Source organism: Pipistrellus kuhlii, unplaced genomic scaffold, assembly GCF_014108245.1.
Source record: "Pipistrellus kuhlii isolate mPipKuh1 unplaced genomic scaffold, mPipKuh1.p scaffold_m20_p_3, whole genome shotgun sequence".
NCBI lineage: Eukaryota > Metazoa > Chordata > Mammalia > Chiroptera > Vespertilionidae > Pipistrellus > Pipistrellus kuhlii.
Window position 1 is genome coordinate 18,047,223 of NW_023425529.1, and position 20,366 is coordinate 18,067,588.

General features: G+C 37.2%; 1 protein-coding gene and 1 pseudogene across 1 annotated transcript; one reads left to right on the top strand and one right to left on the bottom strand.

Moving 5' to 3' along the window:
• The first annotated feature begins 2,688 nt into the window (after positions 1-2,688).
• On the top strand, positions 2,689-5,048 carry LOC118728632 (annotated as a pseudogene).
• Positions 5,049-6,270: 1,222 nt separating this feature from the next.
• Positions 6,271-8,278, bottom strand: LOC118728633 (NKG2-F type II integral membrane protein-like). The gene is made up of 4 exons (XM_045587409.1): positions 8,047-8,278; positions 7,465-7,563; positions 6,930-6,983; positions 6,271-6,413 (listed from the first exon to the last, which is right to left on the bottom strand). Exons 1-4 carry the CDS (start codon positions 8,114-8,116, stop codon positions 6,301-6,303), a joined length of 336 nt encoding a protein of 111 aa, XP_045443365.1. The 5' UTR covers positions 8,117-8,278; the 3' UTR covers positions 6,271-6,300.
• Between the last annotated feature and the right edge of the window lie 12,088 nt (positions 8,279-20,366).

The window sequence follows — 20,366 nt, forward strand, 5'->3', positions numbered from 1 at the left end:
AAAATTTAAATCAGTGAATCCACACTTTATTTAATCATTGAGATAATTTTAGGCAATCAACTTCAGCTAATAGAATAAATAGACTATATTTACTTTTACAATATGTGTGAGATAAAATTAACACAGGCACAAGTTGATTCTGCAATGTTTGATAAAGCTAGAATAATTGTTATGCAATCAGTAGGTTACATAAAAATTTTGCTTATGGAAAACACAAAAGGCAAATAATATAATATATCCACAAGAGAGAAATAATGAATTTTCAAGAAAGAGATCATTACACAAACTCTTTCAATCAGTAGGGGGAAAATGAATAGTTGTTATTTTTTTTTTCACTAAAATTAAAATTATCTTGATACTCAGGATGAGAATATGTTCAGAAAAAAAAGGAAAGCCAATCTCATTTATTAAAATTATTACAACATCCCAAAACAATACCAAATCAAATCCGTGAATATAAACCCAATATAGATGATCAAAGTGAGTTTATTTCTTCATTGAAAGAAAAACTATTAAATGTAACTTTCTATAAAGAGTAGATTAAAAGTGGAAAAAATTTGCATATATCAAGATGGAAAGCACATTCACTATAATTCAACACCTTTTCATGATAAAAACAATCTTTAGCATATGTGCTAGGATCTATATCAGCGATTTTCAACCTTTCTCCATCTCACAGCACATACAGACTAATTACTAAAATTCCATAGCACAATTATATAAAAATTGCCAATCTGAAAAAAATAGATATAATTTGATTCATTCACATAGGAAGGTTATTGTGTTGGCTGTTATTTATTTATTTATTTATTTATTTTTTTATTTTTTGACAATATAAAGGAAAAGAGGTCAGTGCCCCTGAGTAAATAGATATTGCATGTTTAAAAAATCCTTGCAACATGCCAATATGGATGCTGAGACACACTGGCTGAAAATCTCTGATCTATATAAACATCATTGGTGTTTGAGAGTAAGTGCTTTTTTACTATTTATTTTAAATTCAATTTATTGAGGTGACATTGGTTAATAAAATTATATAAATTTCAAGTGGACATTTCTATGATACATGATCTGTGTGTTGCATTGTGTGCCCACCATCCCAAGTCAAATAATCTTCCATCACCATAAACCTTTATTAACCCCCAGCCCTGTTGTCTGTGTCTATGAGTTTCACTTTTATATCCTACATACGAGTGAAATCATGTGGCTATTAGCTTTTTCTGACTGATTATTTCACTTAGTATAATATCCTCAAAGTCCATCTATGTTGTTCCAAATGGCAGTACTTAGTCTTGTCTTATGGCTGAGTAGTATTCTATTATGCATATTTCTTTATCCAATCATCTATCAAAGGACATTTTTATGTTTTTATGTATTGGCCACTGTGAGCAATGTAGTAAATGGCAACATCATTCTTAACTTCAAGATATTAGCAGTCTTTGAGAAAATCCTGAAGCCAAAGTGATTTATTTATTTATTTATTTTTAAAACTTTATTGTTGAAAGTATTACATATAATCACTTTTTGCCCCCATTCACTCCTTCTAGCCCATCCCAACCCTGTGAAAAGCAGAACATGTCTACATTTTTCACAATAAACAGGTAGTTCCTTCTCTGATCAAGGGTGTGTGTGTGTGTGTGTGTGTGTGTGTGTGTGTGTGTCTAATTGTATATATTGAAAAATTATCACCACACTAAGTCTAGTTGACATCCAATTTTATAGATTCTGGGAGAAACAGCCTATCTAATAAAAGAGTAATATTCAAATTGACCATACCTCCACTAAACACACAAGCCAGGCCCACCAGCCAATCAGGAATGAGTATGAAAATTAACCCAACCATGATGGCTGCAGCCACAAAGAGAGTAGGAGGGAGGCTTGGGTTTCTCTGGCAATGGAGGAAGCCTTGCTTTCTGCCTGCCCTGGCCTGCCCAGGCCTTCACTCAAGGCAACAAAGTTTCAATTATAAAAGATAAATAAATCCCAGATACCAGGACCTCCACTTGGGCTCTGGGGGGTAGGAGGGGGGGAAGGGCATGGCCGGCCTGCAAACCACCACATGCCCCTCGCCAGACTCCCTACTCCCCAAGGTAACCCCACCCTGATCTGGGACACCCTTCAGGACACCCTTCAAACCAGCTGGCTCCCACCCATGCACCAGGCCTCTATTCTATCTAATAAAAGAGTAATAGGCAAATTGACCATCACTCCAACACACAAGATAGCTGCCCCAATGTGGTCAAAGATGACTGCCTCAATGTGGACACAAGATGGCCACCACAAGATGGCCAGCAGGGGAGGGCAATTGGGAGGTCCAGGTCTGCAAGGGAGGGCAGTTGTGGGCAATCAGGCCAGCAGGAGATTGATGATTCTCTCTCATTGATATTTCTAACTCTCTATCCCTCTCTCTTCCTCTCTGTAAAAAATCAATAAAATATATATTTTTTAAAACAACAAAAATGAATTATGTAGAAACAATAATTTGACTACAAAAATACATGTATGGGTCTCATGTGTGCATACTTATCTGACCTCTTGAAACTACAAGGGAAAGAAAATTGTATTTTCCAAAGGCCTGGTTTTAAATCATTTGAGATCCCCTCAATTAAGAAATTATTCTTCTTAAGTGAGAATACCACCAAAGCCAAATATTTGCCTTCTTGGCAAATACGATACAATCTAACTTACATGGCTGAGAACGTGTTAAGCTCTTCCTGTGTTGCTACCATCAAGGGAGGAGGTAATAAGACCACAGTGTAACTTTGTTATATGAGAAACAGTCCTCCCAGCAGAATGGCCACATCAAGTTGTGACACTAAAACTTCGTGGTCAGAAGTGTTTACCGGATAGTTGACAAGAAATAAAAGCATAAGATGTGTGGTTTTGAAAAATTCAACCATTTTAATTTGACTTTTCTATAAATGTATTTAATCTAATGAGGACATGCCAAAAAGACAAATTCTAAAATTCATATGATCAATAAAGTAAATAAAATGAACTGGAAGAAATAGAGCTGAGTCTGGATATGCATGGGCATACCGAATCAGAAGTGACAAGTTGAGCAATATAACAGCAAATAATCTGCAAACATACTTAACAGATATGTCTTTAGAATCTATTTATTCACAACCTAACATATTTATTCAGAACATTCAGCGAGGTATAATGTACTGGGTGGGGCATGTACAGTCTCAACTAGAACATTGCAAAGGGATGAACACATGACAGAGATCCCATAAATCTTCAATGTATACCTTGATGGAACAGGAAGTAGAACAAGTCAGCATCTTGGCAACTAATATTGTTTAGCATAATTTCCTGAGCAGTTAGTGGAGAAATTTCTTGGCCCCATTTCAGTTGAAACTTTCCATAATTCTAAAGAATAAGCAATTCTATTGGGATGTAATTTTTTTCACAAAGAAACGTTTTTGTTACATTAACTTAGCCCATGCTAGATGACTTCAATTTTGTTTGTTTAATATCAATTTGTCCTATATAATAAAAGGCTAATATGCAAATAGACCAAATGGCCAAGAAACCAGTTGCTATAATGTGCAATGACCACCAGGGGGCAGGTGCTCAATGCAAGAGCTGCTCTCTGGTGGTCAGTGTAATCCCACAGGAAGAGTGCCACTCAGCCAGAAGCTGCACTCATGGCTGGTGAGTGCAGTGGTGGTGGCAGGGCAGAGCTTAGGATGGTGTGGGGAGTGGGCCTAGGTTGGCAGTAGGATATCTCCCAAGGGCTCCCAGACTATGAGGAGTTCAGGCTGGGCTGAATCGGACACCCCCCACCCAAGTGCACAAATTTTGTGCACTGGGCCTCTAGTATATAATGGAACAGAAGAAAAAAATTTCCCTTATGGTTATATCTTAGAACTTATAAATAGTCATTTAAATAATAAATCTTTTCAAAATTCCTCTGAAGTAAATGTCATTCGCTACATACAAATTAGATGACTTCAAATTTTTATTAGCATCATGGTGTTTCTATTTTTTTTTTTTATTTTCTTGCATTATTTTCATTTACAATTTGTGTGTGTGTTTTGAAATTTGATGGAAAAATGTATCCGTAACTAAAGATCTTGAGGCATTTTGGTATGTTTTCTATTAAATGTGTGAATCTTAGAGGGAAGCCTGGAGTAGGTAGGTGGGGAGGGAGAGATTAACTGAGTAACTTATATGCATATATGCATAACACATGGGCACAGACAATGGTCTGGTAAAAGCCTGGAAATGGGAGTAGGGTGGTGGGAGTCAATGGGGGAGAAGACAAGGGGAAGATCTGTAACACTTTCAACAATGAAGATAAATTAAAAAGTGAAAAGAGTTTGGATCTCTGCCCGCCACCCCCAGTGAAGAGTGTCAAAGGAAAATACAGAAGGATCACTTAGTTAATTTTGAGTTCACATTGACAAACTTTCTGAAGGTCCAGAGGCAAGCTGATGAGAAATAGAAAGTGTTTGCTGCTCCAGTGGGAGCCAGTTCTGGAGAATTTGGTAGTTTTCCTGAGGAAAGCTCAGAAGAAAGTCCACCTCAGGAGCAGGTGCAGGATGAGGAAATTAGGGAGGATGACCTTTGCCTTGCTCATGAGAGTCTTCTGTTAGGTAATTTGAAGCTGACATTATGGATATAAAGGACCTATTAAAAGATTTGTGCACGCCAAAACTGGTTTGGCTCAGTAGATAGAGTGTTGATATGCGGACTGAAAGGTCCCAGGTTTGATTCCAGGCATGGGCATGTACATTGGTTGAGGAAACATCCGCAGTGGGGGGTCTACAGGAGGCAGCTGATCGATATATCACTCTCATCGATGTTTCTACCTCTCTATTACCCTGCCTTTCTCTCTGTGAAATATCAATAAAATGTATCTTTTTTTTAAAAAGATTTGTGCATGATAATTCATGAGCAAGATGATGTAATAGATAGCATAAAAAGAAAAGTTGAAAGAGTGAGAGTGCATGTCCAACAACTGTCAAGGGCAGCAGAATATCAGAGAAAAGGATTCCTGCATGTTGCTGTGCAATTCCCAAGCCATTAAAGAACTATAGAAACCTACAGAGTGGCTAGCAATGAAGAATGGAACAAAACTCTTAAACTTTATATTTTGTGGCTATATTATCATTATTTTGCCTCTGCTTTTAATTTGTATGTTGATATTTTGGATGCAGTTTCCAATAATAATAAACAAAGAGAATAATTTTTGAGCAACTTTAAAAAAAGATTTTTCAGTTACAATTGATATCCAGTATTGTTTTGGTTTCAGGTGTACAGCTTTTTGATTGGGCAAAGGTATACATTTAAGGTGAAAATCCATCGGACACCATGCATGGTTATTAGAATACTAGAGGCCCAGTGCACAAAATTCGTGTAAAGAGGGTTTCCTCAGTCCGGCCTGCAACCTCTCCAATATGGGACCCCTCAGGGGATGTCCTATTGCCAGTTTAGGCACAAAACTGGCAGTCAGACATCCCTCTCACAATCTGGGACAACAGGCTCCTACCCAATCACCTGCCTGCCTGCCTGCCTGATCGCCCCTAACTCCTCTGCTTCCTAGCCTGATTGCCTCGACCTTGCCCCCCTACCGGTCTGATCACCACTATCTTGCCCACAGCCAGCCTAATTGCTCCAACCTTGCCCCCCTGCCAGCCAGATCACCCCTAACATCTCTGCCTGCCTGCTTAATTGCACCTAACTGCCTTCCTCTGAGGCCTGGTCACTCCCAACTGCACTCCCCTGCATGCCTGGTCCCCCTCAACATCCCTCTCATGCAGGCATTATCCATGCAAACTGCCCTGCCCTGCAGGCCTGGTCCCCATTCCAACAGTCTTCGCCTGCAGACATGATCACTCCCAACTACCCTCCCCTGCAGGCCTGCTTGCTCCTAACTGCCCTTCCCTGCCAGCCTGGATGGCCCCCACTGCCCTTGCCTGCAGGCCTGTCCCCCACAAATGTCCTCTCCTGCTGGTCTGATCACCCACAACTGCCCTCCCCTGGTGGCCATCTTCTGGTGGCCATCTTGTGTCCACATGGGGGCAGCCATCTTTGACCACATGGAGGAGGCCATCCTGTGTGTTGAAGTATGGTCAATTTGCATATTACCCTTTTATTAGATAGGATGGGTCATTTAAGTTTTTAATTAAATCATGATAACTTCAGTTTCCTTGATGTATAGTAAAATCAAGTAGCAAAGTTTACATTAGAAGAATAGCATTATAGAAGCATGGTTGTCTATAAAATAAAATGGAAACATTTAAATCTTACCATTTCTTCTTCATTATCTATGTAAAGCAGGCTAGAGTTCTAAGAAGCACAGGCCTTTAAACTCTCAATCCATGCTTTTTTTTCAGTACTAATGTAATAGCAATTGTTGGAATACATAAACCACTCCAGTGGGCAATGACCACAATGATTTGCTAAAGAAAAATTATAAATGTTTAACTGAACACATTTTGAATAAAAAATTAATCTACATATATGCACAGATACATACATATCCGTGCACAACATGTATGCACATTCACAGGCTGATACATAGACCCACTCACAGAGAATGACCACCCCTTATTGCTTAATTCATGTGCTCAAATAAAGAAATAGCACATAGAAAAATATTTAATTTCTAATATCTGGAAATCATTGAATGAAACCACTTTTTTTAGAATAGCAATTGGATTTTGTCTCAACATAATAGAGCACGAGGAATTTTCAGATAATTGGCAATAGAATTTATGGTGATTTTTAAGTAAATACTTTTTCTTATTGTTCCATAAGAAGAAATACTTCCTTTATAATTATTTGTAAATATTTATTGCTCATTTTAAAATTTATGTTCTCCCCATTGAAAGGGTCTGTTGTCATTTTTGCCCAGCTTGTAATAGAGACAAAATATAAACTTTTCTAGTATCAGAACTTTGAAAATCATTATGTACCTTTCTGGATCCTTGTTATTTGGGAATAATTGTTCTTCTCCAGTTTAACAATACCTTAAAAAATTAAAAAGTAATTAATCTAAATAAAACATAACACTTTTTGTTTTTAGCTTGAAGTCTTTTTAAATATTATCTATGATGAGATTTATCTGTAACAAAATTGATTTTACTAAGAAAAATGAATAAAGTAATACAGACTTAGGGAGAAATATTTTAAAAGCCTATGGGAACAAACTATTCCATCACTTATAGTATTGACTTACCCAATATAAATTAATTAATTTGTACTTCTCAATAAGGTCTTTTGTATTCCTATAAAGTATATGTTTAAGTTATGAAGTCAGAATATATAAATATATGTAAAATATTTTCTACAAGTCATTCTATATCTATGCACTTGACAAATTCAGCATAGCACATTTTTCTAAATGTAGACATTAAAATTAGAATTCTATTCTGTAATACTGTATTATGAAATCCTTAGAACAATCAAATTCTTTAAAATTATGTCTCCTTGAAATCTTTGAAAACTTACAAGGCATAAAATGTATCGCTCTCACTACACTGTACGTCAGGATAAGGCAGATAACTCCCAGGACACAAGCAAAGAGCTTCTCTGGAGGTGATGGTGAATCTGCAGGAAGAGAAAGCAGAGATGGAGACATTATTTGGACAATTTACATCTCTAGGAGAACCCACATGCACAGTGAATCATATATCAAGTTGAACCCCAAAACTATATCTACCAGTGGAATCTTCCTCTCAGATGAACCATTTCATTTCCACAATTCTCCATGAGTTGTTGGTCAAAGACGACACCTCACAACAATGCCTGAATGAAATTAGCCCTCAGATTTCATTTTAGAATACTGTGTTCCAACTTCAAGCTCTGGTCCTTACAAATGAAAAAACGTGAGCTAATTCCCTACTCCTTTGCACATCTCTGTATTCCAGCTGCACCTCCTAGGACCCTTATACCATGTGTCTAATAAATGTGTCACCTTTGCTTTAGTCATCCCTGTAATTCCATTGAAGATCTTGAAAAGCACTGGGAAGTTTATTCCCACATAGAATACTTACTGTTCAGTTGGTATAAAGGAGCTTTTCACGCCCTTACCTTTCACTTGCTGTCTCCTTAAGTCCTTAGCCAGATTCATTTCTGAGTCATTTTCTTGTTGGACATCCATCTATGAGGCTGAGTAATGACAGGATGGTGTTTAGGGTAACAGTACTTAAGTATTTAACAAATGATGTGAACAATGACAAGACCCCAAGGAGAGTCTTTGGGGGTGGAGTGTGAGATAAGTAACAGTACTCACTTTGCATTTGACCAATGTGAAATCTTGTTCTAACTTACATAGAGATTTAAATGTGTTTCATGACAGAATAATAGTTCTCAAAATGATATGATATGTGTGTTTGGCATAATATTATTGGTTGAAACAATGAAAAATAAGTTATCTAAGAATAAAGAAATTCAGAATAATGATATCATTATTAAAGTCAGAGTATACTGAAACATTTTAATACAATTAGAATAACTGTGAAAATTTAAATGCTGTATAGTAAAAAGTGATGCCTTAATTTTTATGACAATTTTTAATTCAGTAATAAACATATTTAGTGTTTTAAAGTTGGGGGAATACTAGTATTAGAATACTTTTCTATAAGAAATTAATTTTATTTAGTAATTTATATTTATTTATTAAAAGGGCAAATTATATTTTAAAATATCAAGTGATGTTTTAAATAATTGTGGAGTTCTGAGAAATCATTATAATTTAAGAAAATATTTTATATGCTGAAAATGATACATGACACACTAAAAGTGTCTAAAACTTACAAATAATAAAAGCAATAGAACATTAAAGGAATTTTAAAAATACTAACTTTACACAAGTAACTTATAATTTATTTAACGGTTAAGATATGAAACCATAAAATGACTAAGAAATATCTATGTCATTTATGGAGGAACATTGTTGGTGCAAAATTCCAGAAAGATCCTATAGCTATCAAAGTCAGCGAAGGTGACTTTAGTGTGTAGGCAAATGTAATAAATCTGATAATTTATTCAATAATTCAGTCAATGGGCTCTGCAATCAGTGAGATCTAGAATAAATTCTGGCTTTGAAATTGATAGTGTATTACCTTTAAATGTTATTTAGTGTTTAACAACCTAGCTTACTAATCTAAGGTGGGAATAAAAATATGTTAAGATACAATGCATGTGAAGATAACACTCAATCTGACATTTATTAACCCTCAATATGTCACTTGATTTAATTATTTTAACACAATGGCCTTGTTACTATTTCTGATTCTTATCAGACAATGAAAACATAATTCATTAGACAGGAGTCTCTTATCAGTGTGGCATATTTTTGCATGTGTTGTTCAATTTCTAAAAGTATCTTGATTATTTATAATTAAGCTTAAATATTCAACAACAAACATTTTTAAAAGTTTAAATAAGCATTTTACCAAGACTACTAAATCCTGATTTTTATTGCAACTCACACTGATTTTATTTAATGGAAGTGTATGTATGAGGAATTATGTTTTACCTTCACGACTTGAGGAATTCTTGTTAAGAATCTATTTTTATAAACTGATGAACCAAAAGATAGATACAGAGACAGTAAAGCAACAAGCAGATTGTCAAATTACAGCGGGGAGGGGAGGAGGATCTGGGGGAGATAATAGATCAACCGAAGGACTTGTATACATGCATATAAGTACAACCAATGGACATAAAACTCTGGGGAGGGAGGGGATGTGTGGGAGGGAGGGAGGGGGGCAAAAAAAAATCAATAAAATATGTAAAAATAAATAAATAAATAAATAAATAAAAATAAACTAAAAAAATAATCTATTTTTAAAATATGAGATAAATATGAAAAAATATACATTTATAATTATATCTATTAATTTCAAAATACTATGGAATTTTATTGAAGTTATACTGATTTACAAGCCCAAATGTGCATGTATGTATGCTCTTTAGTAATTTTATACAGGCAAAAATTTGAATATTTTAAGATAGCTACCAACACATTTCATATTTTACTCTTTTATCCTAAATTGTATAAATAAGAATACCAATGTTTTCTTTTATTTGGTTGTATGTGAATTGTACTTCAGTAGTACCACATCTAGCATTTGCAATTTCCCATTAAATGAACTGGGCCAGTAGAGAGACAGGAGAGTAGACTCACATACCTCTGGGAGCCAGAAAGTTATGAATCCTTAATGAGAGGCCAGGTCACTCCTGCAAACAAACAATGTCTGTGATGTCCACAGACTGTCCTGTGAAGACTGGGAGTGAATCAAAAGTAGAAAGAAAAAAAAAAAAAAGTAGATTTCTCATCTCTGTGTCACTTAGAGTTTGAACAGGAAATTCTTACACTTGGGCAAATCTGAAGGTGATTTATCTCATCACACATCTTCCTAGTATAGGAGACTTTGAGCTTGCAATGCGTCCCTTGGTTTGTCCATTGGGAAATGCCTCTGAGAAATTATTTTCATATTCTAAAAGATTTCTGGGACAAAAGACTTGACCCCTCACCATGTTAGCTTATTTCATATTAACATCATGAAATCTTAGGCCTTGTGAAGAGTATCTCAGATGTTTAAGTTCTACTCTTAGACAAGGTTGCTAAATAATGGCCATCACCTCATTTTACTTATATACTCATTATGTTACTTTAATTAGAATAAATCTAAAACCATAATTTCATTAACAATAGCTACTTAATGATGTTTGTCACTAATTTTCTGAAGAATCACTACATTTTCAACGTATAGTAACTATTACAAATATTTATTTTCAAATATATCTCCTTACACTCTTGTTTTTAAAATTGCTATATTTAATTTTATTATTTATATATTAAAAATGTAAATTTTCCTGATAATGATAAATATCTGTGAAGGATAAAATAGTAAGCAACACTGAAATATACCATAGTGTGTAAAATTGAAATATCAACTTAATACTCATATTGCTGATTAATTCATATTCAAATTATAATCAGTAATTTATATTTTAATAGAAGTATTTGTTTTAAATAACAAACACCCAAGTCTAACTATGGAGGAGGAAAACAAATGTAATTTTTTAAAATTTCACTTGATCATAACTGTTGTGGTAGAAATAGTAGACTTTGAAAACACATGTTAAGTGACACATGAACATTAGAAGAAATCAAACTTTACATTTAAATTATCTAGTGTGTATCAGATAGAATTTTTTTATCTTTCTCATATTATATCATGAAAAGAGGAAACGTTTATCTTCATTAGTAAGTAAGTTAAAGCCGGGATTACCACATGATCCAGCAATCTCATTTCTGAATGTGTATCCAAAGACACAACACAATTATTTTATAATTTTAATTTATTAATTGATTTTCAAAATAGAGAAGGGAAAGAGATTAAATAAATAGATAATGGAAAGAAATAAACTTATTTGATTCTTTTTTAAGATTTTTAATTCATTTATTTATTTAATTTTTTTACAGTTCAAAATTTTTAATAAATTGACAGAATTGCGCATCTATTACAAAAAAAACACCCAGCATCCAAAAAACAGAAAAGCATTGTTAGATTCTTTTTTTTCTTCATTCAGATATTACATATGTGTCCTTATTTCCCCATTGACTCTTTCTCCCACCCACCCACCCCAATCATGCCTTCACCCCCCTGGTGTCTGTGTCCATTAGTTAGGCTTATATGCATGCATATAAGTCCTTTGGTTTATCCATCCTTTTTACCACCACCCTCCCCTACCTTCCCTCTGAGGTTTGAAGGTCTGATCGATGCTTCTCTTTCTCTGAATCTGTTTTGTTCAGCAGTTTATGTTGTTCATTATATTCCACAAATGAGTGAGATCATATATGCACCCTGACCAGGGATCAACCAGTAACCTTGGTGTTACAGGGACCATGCTCTAAACCAGTGGTGGGCAAACTCATTAGTCAACAGAGCCAAATATCAACAGTACAGCAATTGAAATTCCTTCTGAGAGCCACATTTTTTTAACTTAAACTTCTTCTTCTAATGCCACTTCTTCAAAATAGACTCGCGCAGGCTGTGGTATTTTGTGGAAAAGCCACACTCAAGGGGCCAAAGAGCCGCATGTGGCTTGTGAGCCACAGTTTGCCTACCACGGTTCTAACCAATTGGGATATCCAGTCAGATCAACACAATTTTTGGCAGAGATATCTGTACTCCCATGTTCACTGACACGCATTCACAGTGGTTAATGTTTGAAAGCAACCGAGGTGTCTTCAATGGGTGGACGGATAAAGAAAATATCACACATACAGGGGGTTATTATTCACCCAGGAGAAAAAGAAATTTCTGCGATTTGTCATAGGTATGAACCTGAAGGCAGTTTGCTTAGTGAAACAAGCTAAACAGAGAAAGTAAAAATACTGTATGGTATAATTTATATGTAGAATTAAAAAAATATATGAAATTCATTAAAAAGTGGTTGCCAGAGGTTGGGGGTGCAGAAATTAGGTTTGTAAAAAGGTAGAAACTTCCAGTTATAAGATGAATAAGGCCTAAGGACTTAAACTCTTACAGGAGGACTAAAGTCAATAACACTGTATTTTAGAGTTGAAATTTACTAAGAGGTAGAACTTAAGTATTCTCAACCAAAGGTAAAAAAGGTAACAAAATAAACCACAGATTATAAAAATTCCCATTGAGAGGCACCCTTGCTGAAAATTTGAAAAATTCTAAAAGAAAATTCTATACATTTTTTAAAATATATTTTTATTGATTTTTTTACAGAGAGAAAGAGAGAGGGATAGAGAGTCAGGAACACTGATGAGAGAAAATCATCGATCAGTTGCATCTTGCACACCCCCTACTGTGGATGTGCCCGAAACCAAGTTACATGCCCTTGACCAGAATCGAAACTGGGACCCATCTGTCCACAGGCCAACGCTCTATCCACTGAGGAAAACTGGTTTTGACAAATTCTATAAATTGATAGTTACAACATTTTCATGGGGATGTAAAGCCTAGGGAATATAGTCCATAATATTGAAGTCCTATATAATAAAAACCCAGTGAACATAATGGCATAACAACAACAAAACAATGCTCTCATTGCAGGGCTGGCCCTGCCCCCTAGCAGACAAGTAGGGGTGATCAGGTATGCAGGCAAGCAGTTAAGGGCAATGAGGCAGATAGGCAGAGCCCCAGGATCAATGCCTCAAAGAGGGAGATTCAGGCTACAGCTCCTGGGAGGGATGCTGGATGGCTGCAACAGGAGGTGTTGGCAGCGTGGATGCTGCAGGGCAGGGCTGGCGCCACAGCGGCTTCTGAGCTGGCATGGCACCTGCAGCCTGGCCCAGGCCCCAGGGTCACAGCCTCTCCCCATGTCTTCTACAGGGCTGGACTGCCACTCCTCCTGCTATGATGCTGGGAAGATCCCAGATCCTTCCATGACTTCAGGCTCTTTGCTAGGGCTCAGCTCCCTGACTGGACTACCCAGCTCAGCTCTGACTGCAGAGGAGCTGAAATACCCTGACATCCACAACACGGGGCATGATCGCCCCTTTGCGCTTCCTGAAGGTGAACCTGGGCAAGAGGCCTCAACCTGTGAAAAGTGAGCTACATGAGGGAGAGGAGCAGAGGAGAAGGTACTGGGGAAGGGACAAAGGGGTGGCAGCCGATGCTGGAACAAGAAGAAAGAGGTTCTGTAGTGGGAATCTGAGTGGCTGGAGCTCATGACTGTGGAGCTGAAAACCCAGATGGAGGAGCTAAAGCAGGAGTAACAGCAGTTCATCCCGATGCTCAATTGTCCCACCTGCATCATCAGGACCTACAGCATTAAGACCCCAACTCAGAAGGCAACCCACTGCTGGAGCAGCTGGAGAAGAAGTAACCATGGGCTAGGAGGAGGAGGAGGGAGGCCCAGGCCAATCAATCCAACTGCAGAGGGAGGCGACCAGTGTTACGGGAGGGAGGGAGCAGGGCTGCACAAATATCACAAAGTGGCAGCAGCGGGGGCAAGGCCAGCTGCCTGCAGCTGGGAGAAGGAAAGCCCCAAGAGTCCCTGATCTCAGGTCAGGTCTAAGGAATCTACCCAAATTGTGAGAGGGTGAAGGCCTGGCTGAGGGACCTCTACAAGTGCACAAATTTTCATGCACTGAGCATTTAGTAATTATATATGGTGCCAGGTGGCTAATAGACTTACTTGGGGGTTACTTCATAAATTACATAAATGTCTAACCAGTATCCTCAAAGCCTTAAACCAGTGATCGGCAAACTCGTTAGTCAACATAGGCCGCAGGGGTCTCCACACGCCCCAGAGGCCAGCAGTCAGACCCTTGTCATGGGCGCTGGGCTGGGGGCTTGAATCCAAACTCCAGCTTCACCCCAGAGCATCTGCAAGCGGCTGGGGACAAGGTGGGACCATCCCCCACCCCTGTCAAAATTTTCCCACCCCGCCCCCAGCCACTTGGTGCCTGCACTCATAGTCCAGGAGTTTATATGGTTTCACATAACAAAGTGCTTAGCACAGTGGTTGGTGAAGGACAATTGCTCAGTATGTGGTAGCTTTGCACTCATAGTCCCAGAGTGGCCAGGGGCATAAACATGAGCCTATAGGCTAGGAGTGGCATGGGTCTTGAAGATGCTCCTGGGACCTAGGCCGCTCCCCACCTGCGTATGCAATTTAACTACCATCTTTGTTGGGTTAATTTACATGCCCACTCTGATTGGATGGTTGGTGTAGTGGAGGTACAGTCAATTTGCATGTGTCTCTTTTATTAGATAGGATTAGCTTTTGGGGAATCTACATTTTGTCCCTCTGACCACTATGAGAAGAGTATACTTTGTAGACAATGAAAAAGGTTGGCCATGAGACTTGTTTTGATAGTATAGTGTGATCTGGAAAGTAACAGTTTATGAATTCTGAGTTCAGGCATCAAGAAGCACATTTCTGCTAGCCATGCTGAGAGTTGCTCATCACTGCTATGAAGTTATGTACCAGGTAGTCCACTGTTCAGAGAAGAAAATATTAAAAACAAAAATATGAGCTTTATCTGTGGTCTTGAGCTGAGCCCATATGTACCCAGTCTACATCAACTGAAAGCCAACCAAACCACAATAGCAGAACTGAGAAATAAATGAATAAATGAAAGCTGGTGTTTAAATGTCAAAGCAACTTCAGCAATTAGATACAAATTAACTTTGAATATTGACACATTTCTCTATGTGAACCTAAGGAATAAATGTACAGAACATAAAGACAACATCTATGTCCAAAGAGATGAATGCATAAAAACTATTAATTCATTTTGCAATTATTAAGTGAGTACAGGATCTCTCCCACCTGTAATGAAATTATAGCAAAAATATCTCCAAATGATTTTGTCACATTACTAAAGCTCATCCCACATTCTGTCAATAACTAACTCTTTGATTCACACAGATATTGTATCCTTTTAATTTTTGTTTTCTTCATTACTTAACACTTTATAACACTTTATTGCATCCATCAAACATGCTTCCAATGCATAGTAATTAAGAGTGTCAAAAGGAGAGACAGAGAATTTAATAAAACAAGGTACCTTCCAAAATATCTAAAATCCAGTAGAGAGAAAAACAAAACAAAACAGACATGTAAAATATAGCAAAGGACTCTGATTATTATCCACTGAAACCACCAGTCTGCACCAAAAATAAATGAATCTAATGATTGATATTGCTGCACCAAAATAGCTTTAGAAGATATATGCGTTGGGTGCATATTCTGAATAAGTGAGACATATTTAAATGGCTTTTCTATAGAAATCTTGGGGTTGTGGCATAATAAATTGAGTGTTGATTAAGAATGTATTACTCTGGGCTCCAAATCTATCTTATCTGCCCTTGGTGAGTGAATGGTGCTAGGTCTTCTACACCTTTTCTTCCCTGTCAGCTCACCTGATGTTTTCCTGGTAAAAGGTACCAGAGAGGCGTGCCAGAGAAAGGGTCCTTCTTCCTGGTTTCACGGTGTGTTCTCATTTTTGCTAGAGATGTGGTTAACAGCTGAGAGCATGCAGGAAGCTCCTGAGGTGCTCGCAAGTGTTTGTGGCTGGTCACAGTTCCCTCTCCTCCAGCCTCTGCCTGCTGCCCTGTGGCAGGGAGGCCTTCCTGCTTGTTAGTCATGACTTGAGGTCCATCCTCACCAGTGTGGGCCAGCAGACTTGGAACTGCTCTGTCCTAGCACAGCACAGCGAGCATACCTCCCATAAAGCTTTCTGCAGGGACACTGTCTTCAATGAAGTCTAAAACCTGGCATCCGTGTGATTTTCCTTTTGGTAACCTTCCTTAGACCTAGGGTACATTTTATAATTTCCTTTTATTCCCCTCTCCTCAGGCTCTCGCCAACAAGTAGGTAATAATAACCTTGAATCAAACTTTCCCGAGTTTTTTCACTCCTGACTCAACACACGTATGCACCTTGTAACCCTGGGATGTTCAGCCCCCATTTGGAACATTTAAAAGCTAGGTCAAGCACATTAATTTGAAAATATTTGCTCAATTATTTATGTGATTGCGGACTTAGAAATAACAGTTTTTTGTTTCGTTTTTTTAATTCATTTCAGAAATGAAGGGAGAGGGAGTGAAGAGAGGAACATCAATGATGAGAGAGAATCATTGATTGGCTGTCTCCTGCACACCCCCCACTGGGGATCAAGCCTGCAACCTGGGGCATTTGCTGTTGACCAGAATCAAGCCCAGGATCCTTCGGTCCAAAAGCTGACACTCTACCCACTGAGCCAAACCAGGAAGGGCAGAAATAACAGTCCTTGATGTTATGATTCATAATATGTACATGATTTATTTTAGTGAATATCAGAAGTTTTAAAAGTGTACAATGTGTAACTGGATATATATATATATATTTTTTTAAATTAATATATAGATTTTAAAAATAAATTCGTAATACCAAGAGTGAAACATCAGATAAACCATAGACTTTGAAATAGAAGTTTATAATGATTTTAGAGAGAGGAATAGAGACATAGAAAGATTGAAGAGAGAGGAAATTGACAGGCTGCCTTTTACACACCTCCTAATAGGGAATGAGCCTGCAACCCAGCATATTCCCTGATTAGGAGTTGAACCATTGACTTCTCGGTGCATGGGATGATGGTCAATTGCTGATCCACAGCAGCCAGGCCAAACTATGGACTTTAAGTGTTATGAAGAGTCAAAGTAGAATCATTTTCAGTAAGAAATGTACCACCGTGGTGAGTGATGTTTATGAAAGGAAGGCTCTGCTTGAGTAGGGACAGAGGAATAAGGGAAATCCCAATAACTTCCTCTTAATTTTGTTGTGAGCCTAAAGCTGATCTCAAAATAATATCTTCAAAAATAATTGTGGTGCTTTTAAAGAATCTAGAAATGTATTATTTTTAGATGGTGCAGGTACCATTGTACTAGATTTAGCTAAGCTAATGTGGCTGGTGCTTGCAAACATAGCTGTTACTTTGTAAACAGGATTCAGATGAGATGTTGTGATTGAAAATCCTTGCCAATGCACAATTCTTAGGAAATCCTGACATTATTGTGGATCTGAAATACAGAAATAATATATTATTAGTCTAATCATATATAACTTCATATTTTAATAAATAAACTCCTTACAGTAATATTTACATATCTAAATCTGAACACCTCTTCCAATTTTTCAACAGAAATATTTTGTTTATGATAAACACTGGCTTTAATGGACTCAGGATGTAATGGAAAAAATTTCAGGTTTGTATATAATATGTGAAATTAACACCTTGCTAATTTTAAAATGTTTAACCCTGACCAGTTTGGTACAGTGGATAGAGCACCAGCTTGCAGACTGAAGGATCCCAGGTTCGATTCCAGTCAAGGGCATGTACCTTGGTTGCAGGTACATCCCCAGAAGGGGTTGTGCAGGAGGCAGCTGATCAATGTTTCTCTCTCATCGATGATTCTTTTCTTTTTATTCTATTGATTTTTTACAATAAGGAAGGGATAGGGATAGAGAGCTAGAAACATGGATGAGAGAGAATCATCGACCAGCTGCCTCCTGCACAACCCCCACCGGGGATGCACCCGCAACCAATGCACATGCCCTTGACTGGAATCAAACTCAGTGGATAGAGCAGGTCAACACTTATCCACTGAGCCAAACCGGTTTCAGCTCTCATCGATGTTTCAAACTCTCTATCCCTCTTCCTTCCTTCTCTATAAAAAAATCAATATAAATATATTTTTAAAACAGGTTTACTTACAATTAAATTTACAAGATATTTTTTTGTTCTTAATTCACCATTTTTTTTAAAATTTGAATCCACTTGAAACACCTCTAGATTCACATGAATTGAGGCAACAGCTGCAACAAAGCAGATCAGTGGATAGAGCAGGTCGACGCTCTATCCACTGAGCAAAACCGGTTTCAGCTCTCATTGATGTTTCAAACTCTCTATCCCTCTCCCTTCCCTCTCTTCAAAAAATCAATAAAAAATATTTTTAAAAAAGGTTTGCTTATAATTAAGTTTACAAAATATTTTATTCTTAATTCACCATTATTTTTTTTAAATTTAGCAACTAGGCCATATGTTGGGGAAAAACAATGTAGTAATTTTACCAACATGAATAAATATTACATATTTACTACTAGAGTCTACATATTTAAATTCAAGAGTCAAACCTCATAAACAATGTACTGCTAATGGTTAGCACATGATCACACCACCTCAACTGTGGTAACTGGTGCTGTTGCCCTGAGACCAGACTCTGCATCTGTTTTACAGCCTGAGGGCTGAAGCAACACCCAGCCAAGCACATTTGTTCACAGGCCATGACTGGTGAATGCATGCATTTACTAAATCTTTTCAGTATAAAATTTAAATTATAGTAGTACATACAGAAAGCTTTCCTGGGAAATGAAACTTTTCATATGTACTTCATTTTAATTACACAAATGTGTCATCATAAGTACAAACACGTAAACTAATTGGTCAATTTTTGAACATATATATTTGTAAAACCTACTTTCTAACATGATGGCTTTTGGCTCTAGTGGGTAGTTCCTTGCCTGAGTTAGTATGCTCTACCAAAGTTTTACTGTATTTATGTAATCGTTCATGCATTGATGTTCACTTCTAAGATTAATTTCTGACTTAAAGCACGAAGACATAAAATATATACATTCTCAAGAAACTTACAGTTTGGAAGAGAAAGCTAAGCCATTTTGCCACACTGATAGATTATTGTTGTCTCTGTGGTAGGGTTGAATCCATACAAATTTAACAAAAACTTTCAAAAAATTCTATGAGAGATAAAAATGTTTATGAGAAATTAGGTAATTGATTTCATACAAACAACTAAGTTGGTCCCTGGCCCAGGAGGAGGATGGAAACGAGGAGGCTGGGTGACTACTTAGTTAAATGCACAGCCCACAACACCTGAAGCAATGAGTGAATAAGCGAACCAGCCATGTCTCACATTGCAGGAAATGTTGTGACCCCACCCAGCTGGCCCAGGATATCCAACATCCAGAAGATCCCACACTCTTCTGTGGAAACATAGAGGTCTTTGAATCCACTTGAAACACCTCAAGATTCATGTGAATTGAGGTAACAGCTGCAACAGAAGCAGCAGCATCCTAACAAACTTGCCAAAGGAATAGAAAAGTATAGAAACAAATTGGAAGACAAAAGATATATAATATTAATTGATGCAGAAAAAGCATCTGACAAAATCCAGCACCCAATGTTGATAGAAAGTCTTGTAGGGCTGTAGATGACAAACCTACAGCCAACATCATACTAAATGGCCAAAAACTGAAACCACTTCCCCTAAGAACAGGAACAAGCCAAGGAAAACCAATTTTACCACTCTGATTCAGCTTAGTACTGGAAGTCCTAGCTATAGTGATCAGACAGGAAGGAATAAAAGTCATCCAAATTGGAAAAGAAGAAGTAAAGCTGTCATTATCTGCAGATTATATGATACTGTACATAGAAACCTATAAGGCTACACTAAAAGACTACTAGATTTATGCCGAAACCGGTTTGGCTCAGTGGTAGAGCGTTGGTCTGCAGACTGAAAGGTCCCGGGTTCGATTCCGGTCAAGGGCATGTACCTTGGTTGCGGGCACATCCCCAGTAGGTGGTGTGCAAGAGGCAGCTGATCGATGACACTCTCTAATTGATGATTCTATCTATCCCTCTCTCTTCCTCTCTGTAAAAAAGAAATAAAATAAAATAAAATATATTTAAAAAATAAAATAAAATAAAAGACTACTAGATTTAATAAATTTGGCAACATAGCAGAATACAAAACTAACACCCAGAAATCTATGTCATTTTTATATACCAAAATAACTCACAGAAAGGGAAACTTAAAAAAAAAATCCCATTTACCACTAGAACAAACAAACAA